This window comes from Cnephaeus nilssonii (assembly GCF_951640355.1).
Source record: "Cnephaeus nilssonii genome assembly, chromosome: X".
NCBI classification, from domain to species: Eukaryota; Metazoa; Chordata; class Mammalia; order Chiroptera; family Vespertilionidae; genus Cnephaeus; species Cnephaeus nilssonii.
This window is the reverse complement of record NC_137071.1, coordinates 107712177-107739780: the sequence shown is the minus strand read 5'-3', so window position 1 is coordinate 107739780 and position 27604 is coordinate 107712177. Positions and strand designations below refer to the sequence as shown.

Genomic DNA, 27604 nt, shown 5'->3' with positions numbered 1-27604 from the left:
ATTTCATTGAATGCCTATGCTTCTTCTTTTGATTGTAATGTATAAAATAAGGTGCAAAACTGCCATTCGCTAGAGCATTTTCTCAATCCGTTGAGATTTTGCTTCCCGGCAATTGTCATCAATCTTGCTCAAATAAATTCATAAAAAGTTCTACAGGTTTAGATGTTTCTTATGTTAACAAAATATAACTCAGCAACAAAATTAAATGAAGTACTGATTGATGCCACAACATAGATGAACCAAGAAACTAGTCACAAAGAATCACATATTGTATTTTCCCATTTACATAAATGTCCATGATACTCACATACAGACAGAAAGTAGATTGATTAGTAGTTCCTAAGGCTGTGAGAAATGGAAAGACTGGGGTTAGGGGGTGAAGGCTAAAGAGTATGGAGTTTCTTTGGGGGGTAATAAAAATAGCTTAAAATTTATTGTGGCTTTGCATGCACAACTTTGTGAATATACTAAAACCACTGAATTGGACCCTTTAAATGGGTGAATTGTATGGTATGGCATATAAATTGTGTACCCATGAAGCATCCATCTTATATAAAAACAGCTGTTTGAAATTTGAACCCTGCTATTTGGCTTCTGTAAATGCTTGCTTGCTTAAATAATAAGAAAAATAAGACTACTCCCACTTCAGAGAGGCCATTAAACCTTTCCCGGACAAAGTTATCAGTGCTGGCACCAGGCCAGGCCTTTGGTTGAGGTCTCAAGGCCCCAGCACATAGGGGCTCTTTAAGAATTTGCAAAGGGAGCCAGAAACACCCCATATTTAGGAGACAAAGAAGGTAAAAACATATAAGTAGGGAAAGTTTCTCCATGTTGGGGTCCAGAATTTGAGAGACATTTTCCTCTGGGCCCACGCATAATAAATGTAACTCCACCTCTCTAAGCGTTGCTTGGTTCTTCTGTGGTTTTCTGTAACACCCAAACCAGTTTTTTTTTTAAAAGGAGAACTAGGAGAAAGCTTGAGAATCCTTTCAAAGTAGCCGAGTAGTACGTAGGTTATGTGTGCCATTGTTTTGTCAACATAAGAAACATTCAAACCTGTTGATAATTTTTATGAGTTTATTTGAGCCAAACTATCAACAATTGCCGGGAAGCAAAATCTTAAAGGACTGAGAAAATGGTACACATAATGGCAGTTTTGCACTTTATTTTATACATTATAATCAAAAGGAAAGACATAAGTGGGCTATATGAAATCCTTTGGTGATAGATTGGGGGGTAGGGTAGAAGGCAAAGCTGGGAAACCTCTAGGATTGGATAAAAATATAAAATGAGACACAGACATCTTTTACATAGATGGATACAGGATGATGAAGAGTCAACAATTAACATGATAATAACAATGAGAGGATTTATGGGTCTCTGCTCAGGTTGGGTTGTTATGCCCAGAGGTCCAGAAAAAGGGAAGTTAGTTACCCTGACTTCCAAAGATATGTTATGGTAGATGCAAAAAGACAATAGACAGGCTGAATTAAAATAGAGATTGATTGGCTTTTATCAGGGAGGATTCTAGCATAGGACATGACTACCTGCCATAACTGCTTTTAGTTTAAAAATTTTTCATTTCAGCCCTAGCCAGTTTGGCTCAGTGGATAGAGCGTCGGCTTGTGAACTGAAAGGTCCCAGGTTCGATTCCCGTCAAGGGCACATGCCCGGGTTGTGGGCTTGATCCCCAGTGGGGGACTTGCAGGAGGCAGCCGATCCATTATTCTCTCTCATCATGGATGTTTCTATCTCTCTCTCCCTCTTCCTTCCTCTCTGAAATCAATAAAAATATATTTAAAAAATAAAATAAAAAGTTTTAATTTCAGATCATCCTTTGTAGTTACTTTAGGTCTTTGAGTGTGTAGGCCGCCACACAGGCCTTCCCTGAGCTTGTCAGGTTAGCATATGGCCCCTTTTCATCCAGCTTTCTTAAATTAGAATGAGAGCAGATGTTTCAAAGCCAGATCCATAGTAGAACCCCACTGGAACCCCAGGTTTGGGATTAGGAACTTCCAAAGCCTGCAGTGTACTGGACCCCAACTATCATGAAGCCAGTCACCTAGCTGTCTCTTCTGATTAGAGACAATGGGTAGCTATGAGGTGCTAAAGCCAGGTTAACATGTAAATGTGATTTTCTGCCTGAGCAAATCCTGCTCTAATTAAGTAAAATACTTTAAAATGATTATCAAAACAGGGCTACTACTCAGTGGTCTCAAAACATGGAAATTCCAGGATATTGTTGCCTGAGGGTTTTCCAAAGTTAGTTAAATGGGCACTACCAAGAGGTTTTTCAACTGTCAACTCGACATTAAATTGATTTATCTCTTGGCCCAGTGGCCACCACACTGGTGTATTTCCTGCAGCTGAAATGAAATTAGCAATAGAAGACCATATAGTAAGGTTAAATGAAAAGAAGTAAGCAAACACAATGCCTTTACTAAAAACTATTGTTTTGATTTAAACACACACACACACCTGAGGTTAAAGAAAAAATTTGCTAACTCATTTATGAAAATAGAATGTTTTCCTGAGGCTGAAGAAGGTAGGGGGAAGAGGCATATGTTGTGAAGCCTTCCTCAAACCATAACAAATTGAGAGCTGTGGTTTAATATATAACCCAGATGGTCAGTTTTGTAATGATTTTAAGTTTACAGCATCTTCTCTTTTTTTCTGTGGCATTATATTTCACTTGGCAATAGTTCACATCCTGGTTTCCCTCCAACCACTTTTCAAAAGCAAAAATGTGCATTACATCATCTTGTGGTTTAGTCTTGGTATATGGAGCATTACAGCAGCAACAATAATTTCTTGTAACCCACCTCTGGCCTGTAGTGAGATCCTTAGGGAGGCAGTATTTCATGCAGCATAATTTTACCACCACCAAGGATGGCCATCACTTATATAGCTGCAGAGGAGGTAGTAAATGAGGAAATCAGAAACCCGAATCCATCCAGCCCAAACACCATTCTTAAGTGGATATAAGATGATGATGTGAATGTAAGTTCCCAATGTATTCATCACTCCACCATTTGCCATCCAGGGATCCTGAAAGCCTTCAAATTTGGACTTAAGCTTCATAATATGAGAATTTTATTCTTTTCTTCCTACAACTTGTAAAAACTGTTTGCTATGAATCTTGACTGTCACCAGCCTTTCTTGGAACCAGGAATTAACCGCATATCCAAACAAATCTAAGGATCCTATTTTAGTAAAATGCATTCTGCTTTGTAACTGGGGAAATTTACCTAAATCTCAGAACCAATTCTTATTTTTAAATATATTTTTCAGCTTATTGAGGCATAATTGATTATTAAAATAAAGTATATAGCAAAAAGATTTGATATACAGATACATTGTTAAAGGATTCCCACCATCAAGTAATTAGCATATTCATCACCTCACATAGTTACCTTTCTTTTCTCTTTTGGTGAGAACATTTAAGATCTTCTCTTTTAGCAAATTTTAATTATATAATACAGTATTATCAATAAAGTCACCATATTATACATTAGATCTTCAGACCTTATTCATTTTGTAACTGATTCTTGTTCAAGTGTTTTGTGTGGCCAACTTTGAGTATCAAAGAATGTAACCTTGAAAATTATTATACCATAAAAAAAGGAGGGGGAAATTAATAGCTTTGATTTGGGCTCCATTATCTTTTCTCCTTGGCAATGTGTGAGACAACTTATAATAAACTCTTCCAAAAAACACATTTTAATTAAATCACTACCAACGAACACCCTTAAGATCAATACTATGGAGAACTTGGATTTTGTTGATGCTTACATGAATCCCATGGGTGAAATTACAATTGTGTTAGAATAGTGACGAACAAACATTTTATGCCTATGCATACCACACATAAAACAGAAAAGTAAAACTTGCAAAATCAAAAGCAAGTTAGTTCCAGAGCAGGAAGTGAAATCCTGGCTTTGTTTTGCTTTGTTCCAGGGCCTAGCCCACACAGGGGAAGGTTTTATGTTTCTAGCAGCAAGTGGTTCCTTGCCTTTGATCCATTTGCCTCTGTAAATATAAGCATCTGATGAACACAGGAAAAAAAATACTTCTAGGAATCCTGTAGTATGATGTATGTTAACAGTCTTTGAGTGGAAATATTTGTCAGTATTTTACCAATAACCTGGTCCTACAGGTACTTAAAAAGCCTATCTTAATTTCCTTCTCACTGCTCCTGGCTCCCTTTTACACTCCATTGATCCATCCGCCTCTTACCAAAAACTCAGTAGGTAAACAAACAAGTTTTAAATGGCATCTCATAACATGAGCTTCTGGTGCAAAGTCTTACTTTAAATACACCAGCAAAGTAACACTTGCCCAATGAGTCTGTCAAAGAATTACCTCCAAAAAAGGCTTAAGCAAAGATCTTATCAACAGCACTTAGGGGGAACCAATTTCAGGGTCTTTGCATTTGCAATTCCTTCAGCCTGAACAAGCTTCAGTTTCCCATGGCTAGTTCCCTCCTATATCTCTGGGATTTCAGCTCAAATGCACTTGTAACCTCCTTATTGTAGTTATTCCTGAGCATCCCTCTTAAGGTGTTCTTTCCTCCTACCACAAAACCCTCTAACCCTCTAGTTACGTTCATAATCAATCAAACAGACTATGGCTTCTGCCCCTCACTAGGGTGACCATGGGCAACTCACTTAATTCCGGAAGTCTCCTGACTCTCATCTGGATCAGGAAGAAGTCACAGTAAAGTATAAAGGGAAACAAATACTAGGTTGAGAATTAAGGAGCATCCACTTTAGTGTTGATTATGCAACTAAACCAGTGGTGACCTCAGACAAGTCACTTCCCCTCACAGGATCTCAGTTTTCTCATGTTCATTGGAGGGAATGGACTCAATGAGATCTATCCCAGCTCTGAGAGTGGCCTATTCTCTATCTGGACACCCTGCATTTTCACACTCCTATCTCTAGTTCACAGCTGCCTTGAGGTTGAGCTCAGGTTAGCATTTCTGGCTGTCACTTGAGCTATATACCTCCCCTCTCCCAGACAACATTCAACTCAACTCAATACAATGCATAGTTTAATGAGTACAGGCTGTAGCACCCCACTGTGTGTGGTGCTGGAAAGATGTTTATTTTACTACCAACAAATCTGTGGTTTGTGGCTCAGAATTTAACCTTCTAAAATTGCACTAATATTTCTCTTGGAATCTTCTTGCCAAATCCAAATGTCAATCTTTGCGGCTTCCATTTACTGAACTTTGTCCCTTCCACTGACCCATTATGGAAACTTCCAACCCATTGCTTCTCTTCCTGCCTCTGTATTCTCCTGCCTTCCCTGATAAATGGCTACTCCCTACTATCCTTAGGTAGCAACTTCCAAAGCTCAGGCCACCATAGTTAATCAACTTATGAACCCCAAACCTATGTCAAGCCATGTATAAAGATCTGAGGATATAGTAGTTAAAACAACCTAATAACCCATGATTAGGGATTGAGAAATATGTTACCCATAAAAAGCATATTCCATCAAATCAAGTACAATTATATTCTGTCCTCACAAATGGTTGATTGATGTCCCCTCTCTCTGCCTATCTTCTCCCCTCAGGCTTTATATTGCCTGATCTAAAATGCTGTTCTTTTACCCACACATTTAAATTTTGATTTAAGTCATCATGGAATTATTTCAATTTAATTCAATAAAACTCATTGACTAAACATCTTATCTTAGAGAAAATGTGAATATTTGTTTCAATAATAAAAGCAGACCTGTATGTTAACCTTTATTCTACTATCCCAAAGGCAGAGAAAAAATGATGAAAGTACCATCATGTTGCTAACGTTTACTACCCTGACAGTGTGCTTTCTGTATGATATCATCACTTCACCAACCCACATACAAGTACTTAAATTGACCAGGGAGTTATGGAATCTGCTAACAATTATTACCCTGACAATATACCTGAGCAGAGCAAGGCAAAGAGGGGCCCTTGTGTGAGAAGCACCAAATCATTTAACTCATTTCTGGCTCTGAAGCTTATGTTCATAATTGAGGGAAATCAGAGTCTGTAAAATTTCAGACTAACCACCAAATGTTATTTAGGGTGACTAATGTTTGCAACTAGGTTTATTTACGATTGTGTGTTTGGCTTTCAAGACCCTTTAAGTGAAATTAGCATATAGAGCTTTGTAGATGGAAACTTTCTATTCAACCACAAAGGGAACAAGGAGGAGTGGCAGCAGCCAACTCCACAACACTGGCCCTGACTAGAGGAACCATGGCCAGCAGGTTCTATTTCTTGGTGTGACCAAATCTTTGACTTCTGAACCTCAATGCACATTCAAAAAGCCTGCTGAGTAGGGCTTGCACTCCCAAATGCAAAACTGGCACTGACTCCACTTACAAAGGGGACCGAATGCATGGATGGGGTTTTTTCTTCTTTTCCATTAATTTTTTTGTGTTAACATTTTATAAACATTGCTCTGCCAGTTTGAAATGATCATCCATTTAAAACTTAAGAAAATGGCAATGTCCCGTTAAATTCTTAAAAGGAAAAATGTACTTAAGAAGGGGAAATTGCAGCAAACCAAGAAGCAGCCAAGTGTAAAAAGTCCCTAAGGCTATCCTGTAACCAGCCTGAACTGGAGACAGATTACCCAAAGAAACAGCTAATCCTCATATTAGCCATTGGACCTTCTCACACTTGCCCTTTGGGGCCAGCCTCAGCTCCTCCTTGGCTTGAAGCTCTCACTGGTAGTGCAGGACTCAGTGCATTCAGTCATTAAGCCATTGTCAAAACTTAGTTATCTATGTTACTATAAACACCTAGGTTCTGTAGCACCTGCCTGCCCACAGACCTTAAAACATGGAGTCCCAAAGCAATGTTAGCTCTGCTTGGGATCAGGTTTATTTTAACAGCAAAAGAGTGTCATTTGGTAGTAATGTACATGCCAGGAATGGATGACTTAATTCCTTAGGCCTGTATCTCCTCCTTTGAAATCATCAGGAACCCTGAAGATTGTCCAAACTGTCCATTCTAGAAGAGCCAAATGACAGAGACATCATTGACAGCCAGATTCAGCCAAGGCACAATGGTGGCATGGGCCTTAAGAGGCAGAATTGCCAGGAAGACCAAGCTTATCTGACAGCCATAGATGGACAAATGGCTAGTAGAACACTTGGTGCTGAGAGCTGGTGATTTCCAAACAGGTCACAAACAGCCATAATTTTCATGGTAGGAGGCATTTTCTGTCATCCTTTTCCCTAAAGTAAGCCTTCAAAAGTACATTTTTTAAATTACATTTTATTGGGGTGACACTGGTCAACATGAACATATAGGTTTCTTGTGTGGATTTCTAAGTTACAAAATCTGTATATAGCATCATATGTCCACAGAAGTGCATTCCAATTGAAGCCCCTTTGCCACCTCCTTGGAATGTCGTCAGGTAAGACATGGTCTCTCTCACTGTGTGGTCTTCAGGGAAGCTCTGCTGGCTGCTCTGTTTACTCTGCAAAACACCCCTCCTCCTGTTGACAGACAGACAGTCACCCCCAGCTTAAAGATCCCTGTTGTGGATGCAAATGACAAGAGTACTTCAGAACGAATGACCTGCTTAAGGCAAGAAAGCCTTGTTAAGGCTTCAGATCACACCTTCATGTTGCCCCTAAACCCATGTAGATTCTAAGTGAGGTATGAGCCTTTCTGAAACTGAACCTGTGATATAGTTGGCCCTGCCACAGCGCATAGTGTGGCTAGAATCAGTCCTTAATTTTCAAGCTAACAGAGGGGAACAATATCAAGGACTGTGTAGAAAAGGATGTAACGAAGGGACAATTCATAATAGATGGCGTACTATGTTGGGTGATGTTTTACAAAATTATTTTCCTAATTATGTTTCCTTTAAAGGATCATGGAAATAACTTGTTTTTCCTGGTTTGGCAGTGGTAGTCTTTAAGATGTGTGGAATAGGGGGAGGGGGTCCCCTGACCAATCCCCCAAGGTTAACTGTCCCCTGCAGGACATGACCAAAGTTCACTGTGTAAAGACAGGCCAATCTCTTCAACTGGTTAGAATATTCACTTCATCCTATAAACACAGCCAGAGTTTAATGTCACAAGAGAGGATAAAAGATGAGATGTGGCTTTCAAAGTTGCTACACTATAGTCATATAAACTCTCTGAATGAGTAGATTTTCATGATAAAATTTTTCATTTTAAGACTTCTAAAACATAGAGAGCAGCAGCACTGAGTACTAAAAGCCTAAGCAACATTCTCTTGAGTTTTCCCTGAAATATAATGTAACTTTCAGGTTAGTTATTTCCTGAGTCTTATAGGAGTTGAAAAACTTGGGAAAAAGTATTTTGTGCAGCTTCCATTTCCCATCCTCCCCTCACAACCTTCCAATAATGCATGTGAAGGTACTGTTGTTTTTTTTTTTTTTTACAACTTTGATCTTCCATTAGCAAATTCCTTCAAGTAAAATGCACTTCATTTCCTCCCCTCCCCCCCCCCGCCCCCTCACTCTCCAGTTTTAAATGGTCATTTGAAATCTAAGCAGAACCGGATGCTCCGGCTGCAAAACATCCATCTGAAGCATGATTGCTCTGCTGCCATTTGGGAGGCATTTCACTGGGCAAATTTCTATCCTTGGAAGCACTTCTCACTTAACTGAATAGAAGCTGCCTGAACACATTTGAAAACCTGATTTACCCTTTTAGATCACATCTGATTGATCTTCCCAGCACTTCTCTCTAGAGAAAGCCAGCTGTAAGCATTAGTTGGTGTATGGAAAACCCTGGAAAGATGAACAACGAACAACCCCTGCAATGAGTTGCTAAATTAAATGGGGAAGAAAACAAACACTACCAACCATCAACATAACTCAGCATTCTCTCCTGAATGTGACCACACTCCAGAGGTAGGAGCCAGAAAGGAAAGGAGGTGCAGATTGAAGACTGGAGAGTGGCAGGGAGCTAAGAATTGCTGAGAGAGATCCCTCCCACCAATCCATCCACCAAAAAGAGGGGGTTGCCTTTTTTTCTCCTGCTCATCAAGGACAGTGGGCTCATTTGTTAAGGCCAAAACCTAATCTTGCAAGTGTGACATTCTGCTGTAGCAGCAGCCACACTATGCGCTGTGGCAGGGCCAGCTATATCACAGGTTCAGTTTCAGAAAGGCTCATACCTCACTTAAAATCTACACACACCAACCATCTACCATACCCTGGATGCAAGCACAGCAAGAAAGATATGAAAGAAAAAGAAAATGGCAAACCATCTTTTATGTATGAGATTTATAACAAGTTGTTATTCAGTGTACACTAAAATCTTCAGTAATTCAATTTAAAAAAAAAAGAATGCGAGAAAAAGATTTTGGATTGACTGAGCTAGAACAGAAAATATTTTTACTAGAAAACATTGAGGTGTCTCATCTGCCAGAGAACCTGAAATAATGGATATCAAGTTACTGGAGTTTTACCATAAATTACATGAAAAAATTTGGATGAATGGATGGATGGTTGGCCAGCTGGCAGGCTAGATAACTGACTGGCTGGCAAAATGGATGATTGGATGGATAAGTGGATAAGTGGATGAATGGATAGATGGATGAATGGAAGGAAGGAAGGGAGAGAGGGAGGGAGGGAGGAAGGAAGGGCTTCTGCAAGGATCCCTGTCTGCATGAGTTGGCCCCTATGATTTGTCACCACCACTCTAAGCCCTTGGCTTCTCAAGTGTCACATTGTTTTGCCCCTGCCTCTGCTCCTAATATGAAGACAATCTAGCAACAGAGGGTTGTTGCTTTATCTTACATAGAAACGTATTTGAGAAATATCACCTTGGTTGCTAAGTAGACAATTGAGTCTAGGGTAAAGAGGCAGGGAAACTAGATGAAAGCTATCATAATAATCCCTGCAACAAATCTTGATGATGAATTAAATTTTAAAGATGAGGCAGAGACCAGGCTCGACCCTTGATACTTGAAGTGTAATATACAGACCAACAGCATCAGCACCACCTGGGAGCTTGTTAAAAACACAGAATTTTAGCCCATCACCCAGACCTTCTAAATCAGAATCTGCATTTTAACAAGAGCCCCAGGTGACTCCTGTGCACAGTAAAGTTTAAGAAGTACTGGTTTAGCCAAAACCGGTTTGGCTCAGTGGATAGAGCGTCAGCCTGCAGACTGAAAGGTCCCAGGTTTGATTCCGGTCAAGGGCATGTACCTTGGTTGCGGGCACATCCCCAGTAGGGGGTGTGCTGGAGGCAGCTGATGGATGTTTCTCGCTCATCGATGTTTCTATCTCTCTATCTCTCCCTTCCTCTAAAAAATCAATAAAATATATATTTTTTTAAAAGAAGTACTGGTTTAGACAATGGGTCAGGCTCCTTGGGAAGCTGGCTAAGGTGACATTCAATGAAAGATAAAATTGGATTTGGCTTTCAGAAGGTTGGCGTTTTGATTCTGGAAAGTTATTTTGCTTATTCAACGAATGCTAATTGACTACAATGGATAAAAAGCCCCAGGCCTTAGAGAGCTCACATCTGGTAAGTAAGTAAATCAATCAATCAATCAATAAGGCACTGGCACTACAGAGCAGTGAGTGACAGGTTTGAGGCATTCCCAGGCTACAGGTTTGGTACACTATCCAAAAGATTGCTCACCTTCCCATTTTCATCCTTGGAATCAAGAGTCAGCCAGGACCTTGCCTGGTCAGGCTCAAGTTAAACAGTAAAGACCAGTCTTTGAAGTTGCTCAGCGAATGAGAATTGCACATAATCCTTCAACCAGAAATGTCAATGACTTAGGACCCCTGGGCTTCTTTCCTTCTAATTGCGTAGTTGGAGGTAGGAGAATATTTTATAGAGTAAATAATGCTGATGAGCTGTCATTCCTATCTGCTGACTTACAGATCAAATCTTTGAAAGGAGCAAAGTCAGAAAAGTGTAAACATAAAACAACAGTGGCATTTTCACAATTAAACACTCTTTCAAAAACTTATTAGGTGGATATGGAGAGTATCACCTTGGCTCAATCAAAAAGGCTTTCTTCCATTCATAAATGGCTGCATCCATTTATCCCACCCCTTCCAGTTTAATTCGTTGCAAACAAGTGAGCAAAAGGACCACTAGGCCTTTGGTCCTTATCTGAATCTGACTGGCATTTCAGTGGTTCCCTTCTGCTGGCAGAACAGCATTTTCATTCCTCTTTGCTTTCTTTAATGTCATCTTTTCCATCTCTGTTTACTGGTTTTACTAACCCCTGTCATTTTGTCTACGTGTTCTGTTAACCCAATGATTCATTTATTGACAATATATTTACACATCTACTTAATTTGAGAACATATTTCTCAATAGAACTCAAAATGGTTTGAAGGCATGATCTAATTATCAGTCTAGCATCCTCTTGAGTTCAGTGATAGCAACCATTCATTTTTGCCTCTCCATTAAGGAAACTGGAGTAGTGAACACTTAGGGGCTTTGTCCAGAGTCACTGTGTTAGCCTGAGAATTGAACCTTGGAACCTTTATTCCAAAGGATAGTGACATCCCTCTACAGACCTTCCTCATATATAACAGCATCTGTAAATAGATTACTCAGGTGTGCAATAAAAAAATAAATCTCTGGGTATCATGTGGGGAAGTACGGGACTTAATTAGAAAGTCTGTAAGGAGGAAACCTCCAGGGGGAGTTGGCTGAAGGCGTTCACCCCTGCCTTGACTTTTCCAAACAAGTCTGAGCCCCCAGGTGTTTACTGGAATCTTTATGCTTAGTCTTTAGACGTCCTTGCTTAAAGGACACTGTAGATGCATGTGTCTTTTCAAGGATGCTTACCCTACTAATAGTATCTAATAGTTAATTTTAGTTCAAGCTGTTGTTACAATAAAAGCCTGAGGAGGCAGGTGAACGGGGCTGTTTGGTTCCTATAGCCAAGCATCCCTTTAGCCCTCTCTTTCACAGAAATGTGTGTCAGAGTAATCATTCATCCATCACTCAGGGTCTGCTGGTCAGCCCCGGCAGTATCAGGAAATGTCCATAGAGCTCCATAAAACTTTTGCAGTGCCTGAATTTCTGCAAAAATGTTATTTTCCCCTGTAGCATCCAACACTAGATTGAGCATCTTGTAAAGATGACATGACTCTTACAATAACTATTCCCTAGTTAAAAGTCATAACTGGATAAAGTCTTACTCTTCAGTTGTCCCACATCATCAGAGGTAAGCTAAAAATATCTTCAAATCCTTTGGATATGATCTATTAGCTAAACTTCATCTCTTCCCAAAATAACCAGCTCAGATTGGAAACCAGGAATCTTTATGGGACACACTAAAATGCATCATATCCTAAAATGTATCATAGACTTAAATGTAAGTTAAAACTATAAATGTTTTAGAAAAACTAAACAAAACAACAGGTGAAAATCTTCAAGATCCAGGGCTAGGCAAAGAATTCTTAGACTTGACACCAAATCATATTCCATAAAAGGAAAAACTGATAGATTGTACACCATCAAAATCATAAATTTTGCTATGGCAACTACTAAGTAAATAAGATGAAAAGACAGGCAATGAACTAAGAGAAAATATTGCAAACAATATATCTGAAAATAGACTAATATGCAGATATATAAATAACACTCAAAACTCAACAGCTGAAAAAAACAAAGAATTCCCTCAGAAAACGGGCAAATGGCATGAACAGACATTCCACCAAAGAAGGCAGATAGATGACTGAAAGGGTGTTAAACATCTCTAGCTATCAGGGAAAGGCAATTTAAAGCCACAGTGAGATGTTACTAAACGCTTATCAAAATGGCTAAAATAAAAAAAAAAATAGTGACAACACCAAATGATGAGGAGAAACTGGATCCCTCATATATTGATGGTAGAAATGTGAAATGACGTATAGCCATTCTGGAAAAGTCTGGTAGTTTCTTATAAAGTTAAACATGCATTTACCAAATGACCCAGCAATTGCATTCTTGAGCATTTATCCTGGAAAAATAAACACTTATTGCCCCACAAAAGCCTATACACGAATTTCATAGCAGTTTTATTCATAGCACCCCAAAACTATAATCAGCCCAGATGTCCTTGAATTGGTCAATAGTTAAACTATTACCATGGAATAAGCTTCAACAAAAAAGACTGAACTGTTCCTACAAGCAGCAGCTTTGATGAATCTTGAATAAATTATGCTGAATCATAAGAGGCACCCCAAACCAGCTCTCACTCCTAATCCATCAGAAACATGGTGCCCCAGTATTTAATATGAACGTCACCAGTTGCCAGGAACCAATTCCAGCATGTAATAATTACAAGAGTTCCATCAAAAGTTTGATGGGACTTGGGCAGCTCAACAAGGGTCAGCCACACATATGTAGTTTACCTGTTGGAAACGGCTAAATGGCACTTCCCCCAAACCTGAATAGGATTGTTAACTGCCAGACAGCTCAGGGCATTTTATTGCCTCCTGTTGGCCAAACACCTGAACAGCTGTAGACTATTCCCCAGACTGATAATGCTTCTGTACCCTTTGATACCTTACCCTTTGAAGTGTATATTTCCCCCTTGCTTTAGGATAAATCATGTTGAATAAAAGCACGGATCCTTGGTCAAGGGAGAGTCTTCAGTTCCTTTTAGCTGAAGCTCCTCTTACCCCCAATGCCTTTCAAAAATATCTTTCGTCTCTGGACTCTTTAATCATCTACGTGCAGCCCCTTTCTACAGAATGCTGAACCCTTTGTAAGGCTGGGAAAAGAACCCCAGCATTATGGCACCTGAATGTGGGACCTAACCCTGGAAGTACCAATATTAATGGAGCGCTTCTGGAGAAAGAAGGATTCACCTGAGTAGAAAATATCACCGGACCTGGTGGTGGAAGATTCACTGTGCGTAGAGTCCATGTCAGCTTCGGAACATCATGGATCCGTAAGTGCTTGGGAAATACTTTGTGTTTCAGTCAGATGATAATGGGGAAAAATTTGGTCAAAAGGCAAAATTATAAATAAATTGGAATATCAAAAAGTACTTTCTAAAATCAGGCTGAAAAAAAGAGTACCGTGATCATCTTTAATATGGTTTCTTGTTCAAATCATGAAAAACCTAATTTGTTTTGAGGATCAAAAATCTGTAATTTCTAAAAAGCCACCAGATCCTCTGCCCCTGGAGAGGAGAAACTGGGCTGCTAGAGAGATTAAAGCCATCAGCTCTCTCCCCAGGAGATTACTCAATGTTTTGTTTAAAAATTATAGAAGAACTCGCAGGGAAATGCAAAATTTGGCAAAGGTCACCTTGGATGCTAGTAATTACTTAGGAAAGTGAAAAAGGAAAAAATTTAAGATCTGTCTTTATCTATTAAGCATGAAAAGATACGCAGCCAGATCTGTTACTAAAAACTTCCCCCAAAGCAAGCAGGATGTGGGGGAAGGTAGACACATGGCGATCCAATATGGAAGCCCACTCTCCCAGTATGCTAATTTCAAGTCTCCTTTCTCGCCATGAAAAAGTCTTCTCACCTTAAAAATTTAGAAATGTGTCTGGGATTTCTGTGCACATGTAAAGAGAGAAAGCTAGTTTAAGACAAAATGTGCACATAAGCTGATTTTGGATTTTAATAAAGTCTTAAGCTGGACTTGACTCTTTACAAGGACTACAGAAATGAAAAACCCAAGACTGGTTTTTTCCTAAGAAAAATGGTGGATTTGACCAAAAGGAAAGAATTCAAGCAAGGTTCCAGCAACAGGACTGGCATTTCCATAATAAAGAGTAGTTTTTGAAATGCTAATGAACCATGTTAAAAAGTTAAAATTAAAGCCTCCAAGAAAATCAATAAATTGTCTCTGTTATAAGAAATTTGCCAAAGAAAATGCTTTAAATAATTATAATTGACTCTAGAATCTCAAAGAAATTATTGAAATATAGATAAATAATGTATTAATTATAAAGATCAAGTAATTATAAATGGCTACACCCTTTGTTAATGGAGGAAGGGGTTGTCACCCTTCCCCCAGCAGACAGGTAAGCCAGTCTCCCACCAGTAGTTTTCCAGTGGCAGCAAACTCTTAAAGAAAAAATTGTGGCTCATTTGAAATCACTTTCCCGCCAGCAGCCATCTTTAAGGAATGTGGTAATTTACATTTGAAAAGACCAAACCTATTTCGCCATCCAGAAAGGCTGCTTAAAAAATTTTAGAAGTTTTGCTTAATTATATAAATAATAAAATTTATTAAATATCTAGATATTTTGAAATGACATCTATAATAATAAAAGCATAATATGCTAATTAGACCGGACATCCTTCCGAACGACTTTCCCGACGAAGCCGGGGCTGCCGGAGTGAGGCAGAGAAGGCAGCTGCCTGGGCAGTGAGGGCCGAGCCCCTTGCACGAATTTCGTGCATCAGGCCTCTAGTAAATAAATAAAATGATAGTACATGTTTTCCTTTTAACCACATTTGCCAAGTAACCAGAACAAACCTGATTCTAAGTGCACATATGCTATCTCCGGCATCATCATGTGTGTTTTTGTAGTAAGTCACACAAATCATTTAAGAAAGAAATTTAGTTGGAAAGGCAGATCACCTACCTTTTTTTTTTTTACAAGTTTGTTACGTTTGCTTAAGGATGCAGGTTTTAACTGGCATCCGTTTATTTGACACGGGTTTACTGAATTCTATTCTATGTTAAGTTTATTGCGAGGCACTTTGGGAATGAAAAATGAAAAGGCTGCAGGCCCCAAGGACTTCACTGTCTTCAGAGAAGGAACGAAATACATTCAGAGAAGAAATCAAGTGCTAAAATGCAAGCCATTCATTTGGGGACTCAAGAATGAGGACAGGACAAATTGAATGGAGGAGGCAAATATTTACACCTGGTAGAATGGGCAAACAGTAGAGACTAAGAGAAAGATATTCTAGATGGAGGGTCATTCTGATTTTCCTTACTACCTTCCCCCATGGCACCATGGATTTCTGCAAAGCACATACCACGTTTTGTTAACTGCATAGTCATTTGGGTAATGTGTTCAATCGCTCTATCTTCCTCCACTAAAATGTGGTCTCCATAATGTCTAGATGTGCTTTTCAGTCACCACTCTATGCATATGTAGTACCTAATCTAGCCAAGTGCCTGGAACACAGTGATTGTTCAGCAAATGTTAACTCCTAAATGAGTGGTCAAGAGACTAGGATTCCACATGATTTTGCCATTTATCAGTTATGCAATCTTGGGCCCTATTTCTAAGTCTCTGTATCCTCATATGTAACATGGGGTTATGATCATTCTTTTCATATAGGGTTGAAGAAAGAATTAAATAGGATAATGTATATCAATGCTACAAGTATTACTAATTTGGTAGAAAAAGGCAGTGATATGAAGCCAAGCCAAGACAATTAAGTTACAATGATAGCTTATTACTGATAAGAGTTAGAACTTGTCCAGCTTTGTTTTCTGTAGTACTGTACAGGCTCACTAGGCAAGGCAATGTAGCAAGTTTAATTTAAACCAGGTATCTTTGCTTCTATTGGACCAGGTGACCAGGAGTGCTTTCCTTGAAGATCCTCATTTACAGAGCAGGACTCATGGAACAGCTGTTCCTTTGTCATCAAACTGTTCTGACAGTCAATGAGATAGTGCACATGAAAGCAATGTGTGGCAGGACTGTAACATGTGGAGCCTGTTAACAAATCCTATATAATAAAAGTCTAGGAGGTCATCACAAGATGGCCACCATGACATTGTCACAAGATGGCCACCACAAGATGGCCACCACAGATGGTCACCACAAAATGGCAGGCAGGGGAGGGCAGTTGTGGGCAATCAGGCCAGCAGGGGAGGGCAGTTGGGGGTAAACAGGCCTGCAGGGGAGGGCAGTTGGGGGTGAACAGGCCAGCAGGGGGGAGCAGTTGGGCCCACAGGGTAGGGCAGTTGGGAACAACCTGGCCAGCAGGGGAGGGCAGTTGGGTGTGACTGGGCTGGCAGGGGAGGGCAGTTGGGGGCAACCAGGCCTGCAGGGGAGGGCAGTTAGGGGCGATCAGGCTGGCAGGGGAGGGCAGTTGGGGGCAATCGGGCCAGCAGGGAAGCATTTAGGCGTCAATCAGGCCGGCAGGGGAGTGGGTAGGGGGCAATCAGGCTGGCAGGCAGAAGTGGTTAGGTGCAATCAGGCAGGCAGGCGAGCAGTTAGGAGCCCACAGTCCTGTATTGTGAGAGGGATGTCCGACTGCCGGTTTAGGCCCGATCCCTGGGGTTGGGCCTAAACCGGCAGTCGGACATCCCCCAAGGGGTCCCAGATTTGAGAGGGTGCAGGCCGAGCTGAAGGACAACCCCTGTGCACAAATTTTGTGCACTGGGCCTCTAGTACTAAAATATTAATCTAAATTTGCCTCATGAAAAATCTAGACAGAATTAAAGCTATTGATTCATTATGTCTTGTATTTTTGAAATTTATTCTTACAAATATAAAGTAATGCTAAATATTTGACTTGCCAGCTCTAAAAGTTTAAAGATTCAAATTAAATTGGGAGAAATTATATAGTTGTGGGAATTAAATGCCTAAAGTATAAAAATATATTTTTGAGAAAATAAAATGTTGTGTTTTCTCTAATAAATAGGAATTCAAAATATGTTATTCATTGATCTAATTAAATAAGAAGGATTAATTCTGTGATCCCAACCAAAATTTTTAATGCAAAGACCAATTTGAATTTGATTGATATCCTTTAAAATAATTATAAAAAGTATGATTTTTGGATAGCTCCAAGGGCCCAGAGTAATTCAAGAAATTTGTGCTCTCTTCTTAAAGGAAATATTTTTGAATTTTAACCGATCTAATATACTTGAAATTGCATGGAAAGCTTTATCAAATAAAAATTAATAACTATATTTTACTTATAAATGTTATGAAGTTTTTGGCCTCTAAAAAGGGCAAAATGAAGTAACTAAATATTTCTTAAAATCCAACAGCAAAATTTTAAGATGAAATTTAAAACAAAAGCCCATAGCTGCCTGCATTTTTAATTAGGCTAGAGGTGGGGCAACCTTTGTGCCTTGTGAATCAGACATAAACGTTTACTAAATTTGCTTTGCTTTTTAATTAAAGATACCTACTTAAATTACCTAATAAATTAGCTTTTTAAATTATAATCAAGGTCTTATATAAATTAAGCTAAATTAAAAGCCAATATTTTTAAAGCCACCAGAAACTGCTAGTAAGATTTCTGTTTGTCTGCAGTACAGTTTTGGCTTTAACAGTTTAGGCAGCTGCCATGATGGCCACATGGCTTGCAGCTCCCCTGGGAGTCGCCATCTTGAAACAGCAAAGGCCAACCCCTCCCTTTGAATAAGCCAATGTCTTTTTTTTTTTTCAGGTGTCAGTACTTTTAATGTTGTATACATAAAATTATAGCAAAAAGATGACTATAAACAAGATGTAGCCCCTCCATTTCCATGGTCAGCTCAGTGCGTCACAGTAAACCAAGTTTATATTCCACCATCAAGTGTGGTTCTCCCATTAGTTCACTTTGTGATGGGTCATTAAGAATATCTTCAAATCCAATAGTCTCATCATTACCCCTCAAAATATCCAGGGAAAGGTTTGAGCTTGGAAGAAATGGAAGACGCTGAACCTGTTGCACTGCCTTGAATTCCATTTGCAATTTTAGTGGAGCAAACAGACCCTGGATGTTTCTCAGTGTGGAAAAATTCATTTTATCTTGATTGAGCTGGAAATTTTTTTCTGATAATTCAAGAGGATGACTGGGCAAAAGTTCATTTTTCACACAAGAAAAACCTTTTCGAAGAAGATCATGACTTTCAAAAGGTCCACTTGCTGATAGCTCAGTAACTGGAATACTGTCCTTTAGCTGAGATCCAAGTCCTCTGGTATTCATCTTTAGCTCACTCCGCAAACAGCCTGTCAGCCCGGTCTAAGCCAATGTCTTTGTAAGCAATTTGATTAAGTCTTCTAAGACAAACTAAAGATCATTATTAAAATATTAAATCTGATCCATACTAGTGGTCACCATAACCTTAAGAGAAGTTGTTTCATGTGACATGGCCTGGCAATATCTGCCAAGATTAAGCAGCAGCCCTGTAGGTTGCTTGGTGTAAAGGAAGACCAAGATTTTTAAATGAAACTCTCTGTAGCCTGAAAATTCTTCTGGAAGGAAATAAAGAGAGGTTTTCTTCAAACATCTGAAGAACTGTAATTAAGTCAATAAATTTGGGCTCATAAATTAGAGTAAATAATTTGTGTTTTTGCCTCTCTGACAAAGTTTATGTAAAGTTACTCAAAGACTAATTGCAAAAATTTAATTAATTTTATTTATTGTCCATATTCTAGGACAAGTGAAGTTAAAAAAATAACCTTATTTCAGATTAATTTAAATTGGCTAATTGAAATAAGTGAATATTTAAGAAAACTTAATTATACTGGACAAAAAACTGTTCCTGAAGTATTAACTAAAATTTTTTATTGATAGTTCATCTCATGGTAAAATTGCCAAACATGCTATGAATCTGAAGCAGTCATATTTTTGTGCAAAAAATTAAAATTAAAATCAAGACTGCATTATAAAATTTCCAAAAGCCTCCTAATAATTAAATCAAAAAGGGGGGATAGTAGAATAATATCCTGCAAGAAAAATAATACATTGTGGGAAAATTACATCAAGAAATTTTTTACTTTGGGAAATTATTTTTCATTTGCAATGATAATAGCAAGACACCCATGAAAACATACATGGTGTCAAAATAAGCCAAAGGAAAATCGTTTGGGCAAAAATGAAAAAGGATCCCAAGTCTAATTTATAGAAAAGATTCCTTTATTAACCTTTGGTCGAGAATACGTTTGTATATTTCCAGAAAACTCCTCCAAGACCATGTGGATTCCTGCAACAACGGATCCCAGAGAGGAATTGACAGGACTGCTCCAGCCACAGAATAAGCAGTGGCCCCCAAGAACAGAGGAGAAACAGTCCAGAAATGAAGTTGGTAAAGACGCCTTGCCATGCTAGCAGTCAGCAGCTGTGTGTCACTGCAGGTTACCCAAGACCAAACCAGAGAGGGTCGGACCTGCATTGCCACCGTTTGTCTACCATCCAGAACTGAAATATCATTGCTGACATGTACACATAAGGAACTGTTGACAATGAAATTGGGACTCAAGGAACTGTTGGCCCAGAAAGAAACTGACTGCAGGCTAATTCCTTTAATGCCTGACAGCAATTTAAAGGGACTTGATAGAACTCTGTCCTTTCCTTTGAATTTAAAAATCTTAAAACATACATTCTTGTTAAATTTAAAAAAAATCAAAAAGGGTGAGATGCCGGAAACCAATTCCAGCATGTAATAATTACAAGAGTTCCGTCAAAAGGTTGATGGGACTTGGGCGGCTCAACAAAGGTCAGCCACACATATGTAGTTTACCTGTTGGAAACGGCTAAATGGCACTTCCCCCAAACCTGAAGTTATAAAGATATAAAGGATTGTTAACTGCCAGACAGCTCAGGGCATTTTATTGCCTCCTGTTGGCCAAACACCTGAACAGCTGTAGGCTATTCCCCAGACTGATAATGCTTCTGGACCCTTTGATACCTTACCCTTTGAAGTGTATATTTCCACCTTGCTTTAGGATAAATCGTGTTGAATAAAAGCACGGATCCTTGGTCAAGGGAGAGTATTCAGTTCCTTTTAGCTGAAGCTCCTCTGACCCCCAATGCCTTTCAAAAATATCTATCGTCTCTGGACTCTTTAATCATCTACGTGCAGCCCCTTTCTACAGAATGCTGAACCCTTTGTAAGGCTGGGAAAAGAACCCCAGCAACCAGTGGCTCTGAAACCAAACTTGATAACTATTAAAGCTGCCAGTTTGCAGGTGGCCATTGCAGACCCCTAGACCCTGAAGCAGATGTGGGTACAATGATTATCCCCAAAACTACATCTGGGAAGGGGACATGAGAGTCACTAATAGGCAATCTGCCATTTTATTACAGCAATAATTTGTCTTTTTCTCAATGGTATTTCTTTCTCATACCCAACTTTAGCTTCTGACATTTCAATTCGAAATTCTTACTCTTTATTGAATATTTTTACCTGCTTAAAGTTCTGGAAGAATATTTGTTTTCTTCCTTTTAGGTTTCTGTTGCTAAGCTAAATTCAGAGACCATCAAGGTATATAACCAAGAGCCAAATGATGTTATAGCTGTGCATACTGTGGGCTTTCTGACTTAGCAGATTTACTGCATATAAGAGCTCCTCTCAGTTAACCAGAAAGAGCTGCATGTTGGAGTCAGACCCCAGTAAACCAGAAGAGCTGGATTTCTGTGGTCCCTGGCTTGTTTGCTGTCAGCATGGAAACCTGACTTCTGTGACATTCACTAGAGAAGATATTCTGACACAAATGTCACAACCTATGACCCCACACCCAGTCCACTGATACCTTCCTACAATGAATAATGGTTGCATTACTGTGGTTCAAAAGAAAAACAAACATGACATTCAACAGAGAGCATAACAGCCTTGGTCATTCCAATCTCAAAAGGGGAGAGATTGTCAATTTAACTGCTTACTTTGATGCATACAAATCCCTTATGTAGCCTTTAACTTAGCATTCTGCTGAGCTCTGGAAAATTATGAGCCACTTTCCTACAACAGGGTTAGGCGAAGTGTCTGCAATGCTGAACTCTCATTGAGATGAGCTGACTAATCTGGCTACATTAAACAGTCTAGCTAAGCCACATACCTTGAGCTCCCCACATGTCAAAAGCCTATCCCCTCCTATACAGAAGGAACTGCTGGAAACAAAAAAGTGTGATTTCAGTCTTATCCTAATGGATCTTGTGACATCCAGGTCTCTAAACCCCTCAATAATAATTTTTCAAGGCCATCTGAAATAAATAGAAGTCTTACTCAAAGCAGCATGTATGCAAATTCTGGCACTTTAAATGGATTCTGTCCTTAAGTGCATCAACCAGAAAGCATGGGAGCAATTGGATTAGAAAAGCAAGGGTTTAAAAAAACAAAAACAAAAAACCCTCTAATTGGCATTAAGTCACCAAACATTGTCAAACACATATCACTTGCTTAATTATTTTGTGTGCGCATGTGTATATCTTTATAACTTCATAAACATATAAATGAGAAGATGCAGATTTAATGTATACCCATATGGCGATAAATACAAAAACTGCCATAAGATTGCAAAACGCTATACTAATACCAAAGTGGTACCTTTTCTTTTTTCTTTTGCTTTGCTTCCAAGTCACAAAGAACAAATTGAGAGTGGTAGAAGTTTATCATGGATTCTTACCTAAAAGGAGGAATACACACAGACCGTTTTGTCTAAAAATTTAAAATATTTTTAAATACCTTGCTTCCGCTCCATATTCTCAGTCTAATTATATTTCATTAATCTTAGTGTGTTTATGCGTAAAATCATTTCCACATGTCCATTACAATTGTTACTAAGTATTTTATGTAAATATCCTACAATACATCATTCACCCAATATGCTTCATTTCAACATGCTTTAATGAGTTGGAGTTGACCTATTATAGTTACAACATACTGTACCATGCTCAGCAAAACCAAACACAAAACTAATACGTATTTTTGCCTCTAGTGTATCCAGAAAATAGGTTAAGATAGTTTTTCAACCTTCAAGATATTGTGCCAGTTAATCTTCTACTTAGCAAAGTCTCAGTCATAAGGCATATATGAGGTAGCCATCATCCCAAGGTCATAATAGGTCTATTTGTATTGGGCATGTTTTTACCATTCTTCGATGCCTTCAACCTAATTTTTTTGCTGCCCGCACTAAAGTCAACCAGACTGGTAGGCTCATCCTCATTTTCATATTCTCTTTAATGGCACTCTTCTAAGCTGCCTCTTCCAAAACAGAGAGATCACTCCTAAAGGAATTTGCTACCCTTACTTAGTTATTCCAGTAATAAAATATACTTTTATTATTTTCATGGTGAGCCCCTGGGATAAAAGCAGGCTTCAGAATTCATTTTCTCTGAGACCACTCACTGAGTTTTGAGAGCAAACATCTTTATTGCACTGGCTCCTCGTGCGTCAAGATTACATGAGCTGCCCTGGGTGAACTGATTCAAACTACCCTCCAAAAGTCTACACAGACCAAATGGAGCAAAAACAAACAAAAGAAAATTGTCATTTATAGAAACAGGCCACACTCGGAGTAGAATAACTGATATTGCTAATGAGCCCACTGCCAATATTCCACAACAAGATAGTTTGGCCTCTTACAAATCTTATGAAGTGTGTGCATCACGTTAAGTCCACATAGGGTAAAAATTAAAATACAGTTAAGGTTTTCATTTTCCTTACCTGAAAAACAATGAATCTTTCCTCTAATATAACTTTTTTAAAAATTCTCCCTAAAACATCATTCTTCCGTCTAAATCAGTGTTGAAAGCATTTGCAATACCTTGGATATCTAAATCTTTATTTAAGAGGGAGGGAAAAAGAGCTTCAGAATTCACCTTTAAAGAGTGATTTTTATTAAACTTTTTTCTTTTTTAGAAATGTTTTTATTGATTTTTTTTTTTTTTTTTTTTTTTTTTTTTTTTTTTTTTTTTTTTTTTTTTTTAGAGAGAGAAAGAGAGGGATAGAGAGATAGAAACATCATGAGGGAAGAACATCATCAATTGGCTGCCTCCTGCACGGCCCCCACCGGGGATCAAGCCCACAACCTGGGCATGTGCCTTGTCTGGGAATTGAACCAATGACCTATTGGTTCCTGGGTCAACACTCAACCGCTGAGCCACATCAGCCGGGCTTAAATATTTTTCAAAGATGCTTTTAAAAAATCAGTTAACATGTTGGATCCTGATATCTCCAGATAGACACTCCCAGTCTCAATTCCACTCAGCTTGTATAGATACATCCAAAAAAGAGGGTAAAGGCTTTGGGAGATTTGTCTTGGAATTTAGAGGATATTAAAACATACCAAACAGGCCATGAGGCCTAACTGGTTTTAAATGTCAGCTCCAATATTGACTGGCTGTGCAGATTTAGGTGGGTTATATATTTTGGTCAATTCTATGTTTTCTCATCTTTAAGTTATTTTTTTAACATCTACCTCAGAAGGTTATATTGAGGATTACATGAGAAAAAATATTATGTCCCTAATACCCCTAAACATGAATAGGTCTCCATGGAAAGTCTGGCCAAGCTACCTGGGTCAAACCATCACTTTATAGTAATTCCCTTTTCCTAATTCTTAGGCTCTTCACTGTTGCATGTGAATTAAAAAAACTTGATGTGGTAAGTGAAGGATTGGCAATACTTCCAAATAATTCAGACCACTAATACTCTTTCTCGTGCTCAGATATTGCTTGATCCCTGCCAGACTTTATGCCTTAGTAGTAGATAGTCTATTTTCAGAAATGTTCCATGTGTGTTTGAGAAGAATGTATATTCTTCCAATTGGGTGCAGGACCATTACATTGAGCTTGTTAACCATGTTGTTCAAATTTTCTGTATCTTTACTCATTTTTTGTTCATTCGTCTATCAATTTCAGAAAGAGGTTAGTAGATTTTACAATTTCTCCTTATAGATCTGTCAAATCTGGTTTCATATATTTCAGAACAATGGTATTAAGTACATAAAAGTTTAGAATTGTTATCTGAAGAATTGAACTTTTTCATCCTTATTAAGTGATGATTTTTATCCCAAATAAAGTCTTTTTCTTAGTCTATTTGGTCTCATATCAATTTGCCTATATCAGCTTCCTTCTGCTTAGTATTTGTGTAGTATATATATTCCAATCCTATCTATATATGTCTTAGCTCTGTCTCTTATATATATCATATAGTTAGATTTCATATTTTCACCCATTGTGATAATCCATGTCTTTCAACTGGTGAATTTAGTCAACTGTTATTTATTGTAATAACTGAGGAGTTGACTGCCAAGATCAAAGGACCTTTTAAAACTATTTCTGTGTTTCCTGGCTGTAACCTTGTCACCCTAGTCAATTTCTAAACACTATTTGCTTCCATTGACTGCTGTAGGAAGTTAACAAAAATCCAATGATCTCCATGAGTGGATTGGAACTGACACTATACTGAAGATTTTTTCTTTTTTTTGAAAGCACAGTTATGGAAGAAAGTCAATTAATGCAAGAAATGCTGCACACAGGCGTAATCCATTTGATGCAAATCCATGCTTCGCACATTTCAAGTGCTTTGCATTCTTTCAGAAAAGTTCATGGAAGGGATTCATTAGGACTAAACTCTTCACAAGAAACAGACCAATTCTCTTATGCTCACTAGGACATCTCTGCTAGTAAAATTTAAAAAGCAATCAAACTGAATAAGAAATCCTTTTTATAGACATTTACATTGGGTTAGAAAATGATTCTTGACAATTCAGAGTAAATGAAGTGCAAATTATTCTCTTATAATATATCTCAGAATTAAAGCTTAAATTGTGACTTAAAAGAGAACCCACAGTTTAATCAGAAATATATATATTTATTGGTAATTCCTATGTGATCATATTTGATACATTTATATTATAGGGTAGCAAGTTCAAAACTATTGCTAAGGTATAAATATGGAATTTATGCAGAATTTGCATGTATTGAGTTTTATTTTTAATTTTCATGTGCATATATTTGAATATTTATAATATTCCAGGAAAAGCACAGTGGAATGTACCAGACAGATTTATTTATTTATTTTTTAAAAAAATAAATTTTATTGATTTTTTACAGAGAGGAAGAGAGAGAGATAAAGAGTTAGAAACATCGATGAGAGAGAAACATCGATCAGCTGCCTCTTGCACACCCCCTACTGGGGATGTGCCCGCAACCAAGGTACATGCCCTTGACCGGAATCGAACCTGGGACCTTTCAGTCCAGTCCGCAGGCCGACGCTCTATCCACTGAGCCAAACCGGTTTTGGCCAGACAGATTTATTTAGTGTTATACTCTGAAGTGTGTCAAAGTCTTAAACACTGTTCTTAAAGGCAAAATGGCAGAGAAAATAAATGGGAGGCAATAAGACCAACTGAATAATCCACAAAGTCCAATATCTAGTAAAACTAGAGAAGCTCTTTTGCCAATAAATAATTTTTACTCAAGTTTAGATAAATATTTCTCTGAGCTTATAGTGAATGGCATTTTATTAGAAAACATATACCATTCATTGGATTCTTCTCTATGCTTTAATGGAAGAGGGAACATTACCATTCACACCTTTCCCCCCTAAACTCAGTGACTAAATATCTCAATTTGTCACAAAATGGCGATATTAGCTTTTCAACTGTGAAGCACATTCTTTACAATATCAAAATAACTTGTACCTAGAATGTAGTTTGAGTGGAGTTTCAACATTATTATGCAACTCACTGTATATAGTAACCCCTAAGATATCCAGAGCGATTGGGTAATGAAGTATTTTAACCAACTTAATTTATAGTTAATTGGGGGTGATGCGCTTATGAAGTGAAACTGAAGGCAACGCGTGTACTATTAAGTGATCTAAGCTCTCAGTTGTGGAAATTTAGAACTAGAGACCTTCACCAGCCCCAAGACTTCACTCTTCTAGCCAGATTAACTCTGATATCAGCTTGTTTGGAAAGAGGCACAGGAAGACTCAAAATCCAGGCTGTCCTGGATGTCTCTGGCTGAGTAGAATAAGCCTTATACTTCCAACTGTGTGCCACTATTAATTTCCTGTTCCATTTAACTTTTAAACATAGAAGAAAATTAGCAACCCACTCAAATATCTTTGGAATATAACAGGCAATCATCAGAAAAATCAGCAGACAATGCCTGACTAATCACCTCTGCCTTTCAGTCTGAAAGTTTATTTAGCTGAGGCTGCTTTCCTCATTAAGGACTCCCAGGATATCAAGAAACTAATGAACTAACCATCCATAGTCTCCAGGAACCTAAAAGTACACATGAGTGTAATTTATCACAGTCATAATAAAACATCATTTTTTAAATTGTCAGTGTTTACTTTTATTATCCAAGTAGTGCATTCTTATAAAGGAAATTTAAAACCTTCAAAGAAGCAGAATAAGAAAATAAGTCACTAATCAATCTATTAATATCATATTCTGTTTATATTCTTTATGCTTAGATTTGGGAAGGGCAGGAAGATGATTTGTGTATTTCCTCTCTATCTCCTCTCTCTCTCTCTCTCTCTCTCTCTCTCTCTCTCTCTCTCTCTCTCTCTTTCTCTCTAACATAATTGTAGTTATACTGCGTCCATAATTATCTCTTTTTCCTTCAACATTAAATCACTAACAATTTTCCATACTCTATAAAAGGACGTTTAAATGGTATTGTAATAATTCATCAAGTAAATGCACTGAGATTTTTTGAATCACTCTCCTCCATGTGGATGTTCAGATTTTCAATTTGTTGCATTCATAAATAACTCATTACCTTCCTAGTATACTGTTATATCACCCTATGCGTTTCCCCAATGGCACTTGGCACAATTTTATGTAATTAATTGTTTCATGTCTATCTTTCCCACTCCATGAGAGAAAGGACCACGTCCCTGATTTCTCAGTGTCCCCAAGCATATAGTACAGTAATAGGAGATATTCAAGGAATATGTGTTGAATAAATTAATGAATAAATAGAATGAAAAG

The 27604-nt window shown here is 38.2% G+C and overlaps 2 protein-coding genes across 2 annotated transcripts in view; both read right to left on the bottom strand.

Moving 5' to 3' along the window:
• The window catches only part of HS6ST2 (heparan sulfate 6-O-sulfotransferase 2), a 341289-nt gene that overhangs the window by 301015 nt on the left and 12670 nt on the right, over positions 1-27604 (bottom strand). The window lies entirely within an intron of this gene.
• LOC307096349 (proteasome maturation protein) lies at positions 18311-18916 on the bottom strand. Its single transcript, XM_079765948.1, has one exon. It carries the CDS (start codon positions 18855-18857, stop codon positions 18432-18434), a length of 426 nt encoding a protein of 141 aa, XP_079622074.1. The 5' UTR covers positions 18858-18916; the 3' UTR covers positions 18311-18431.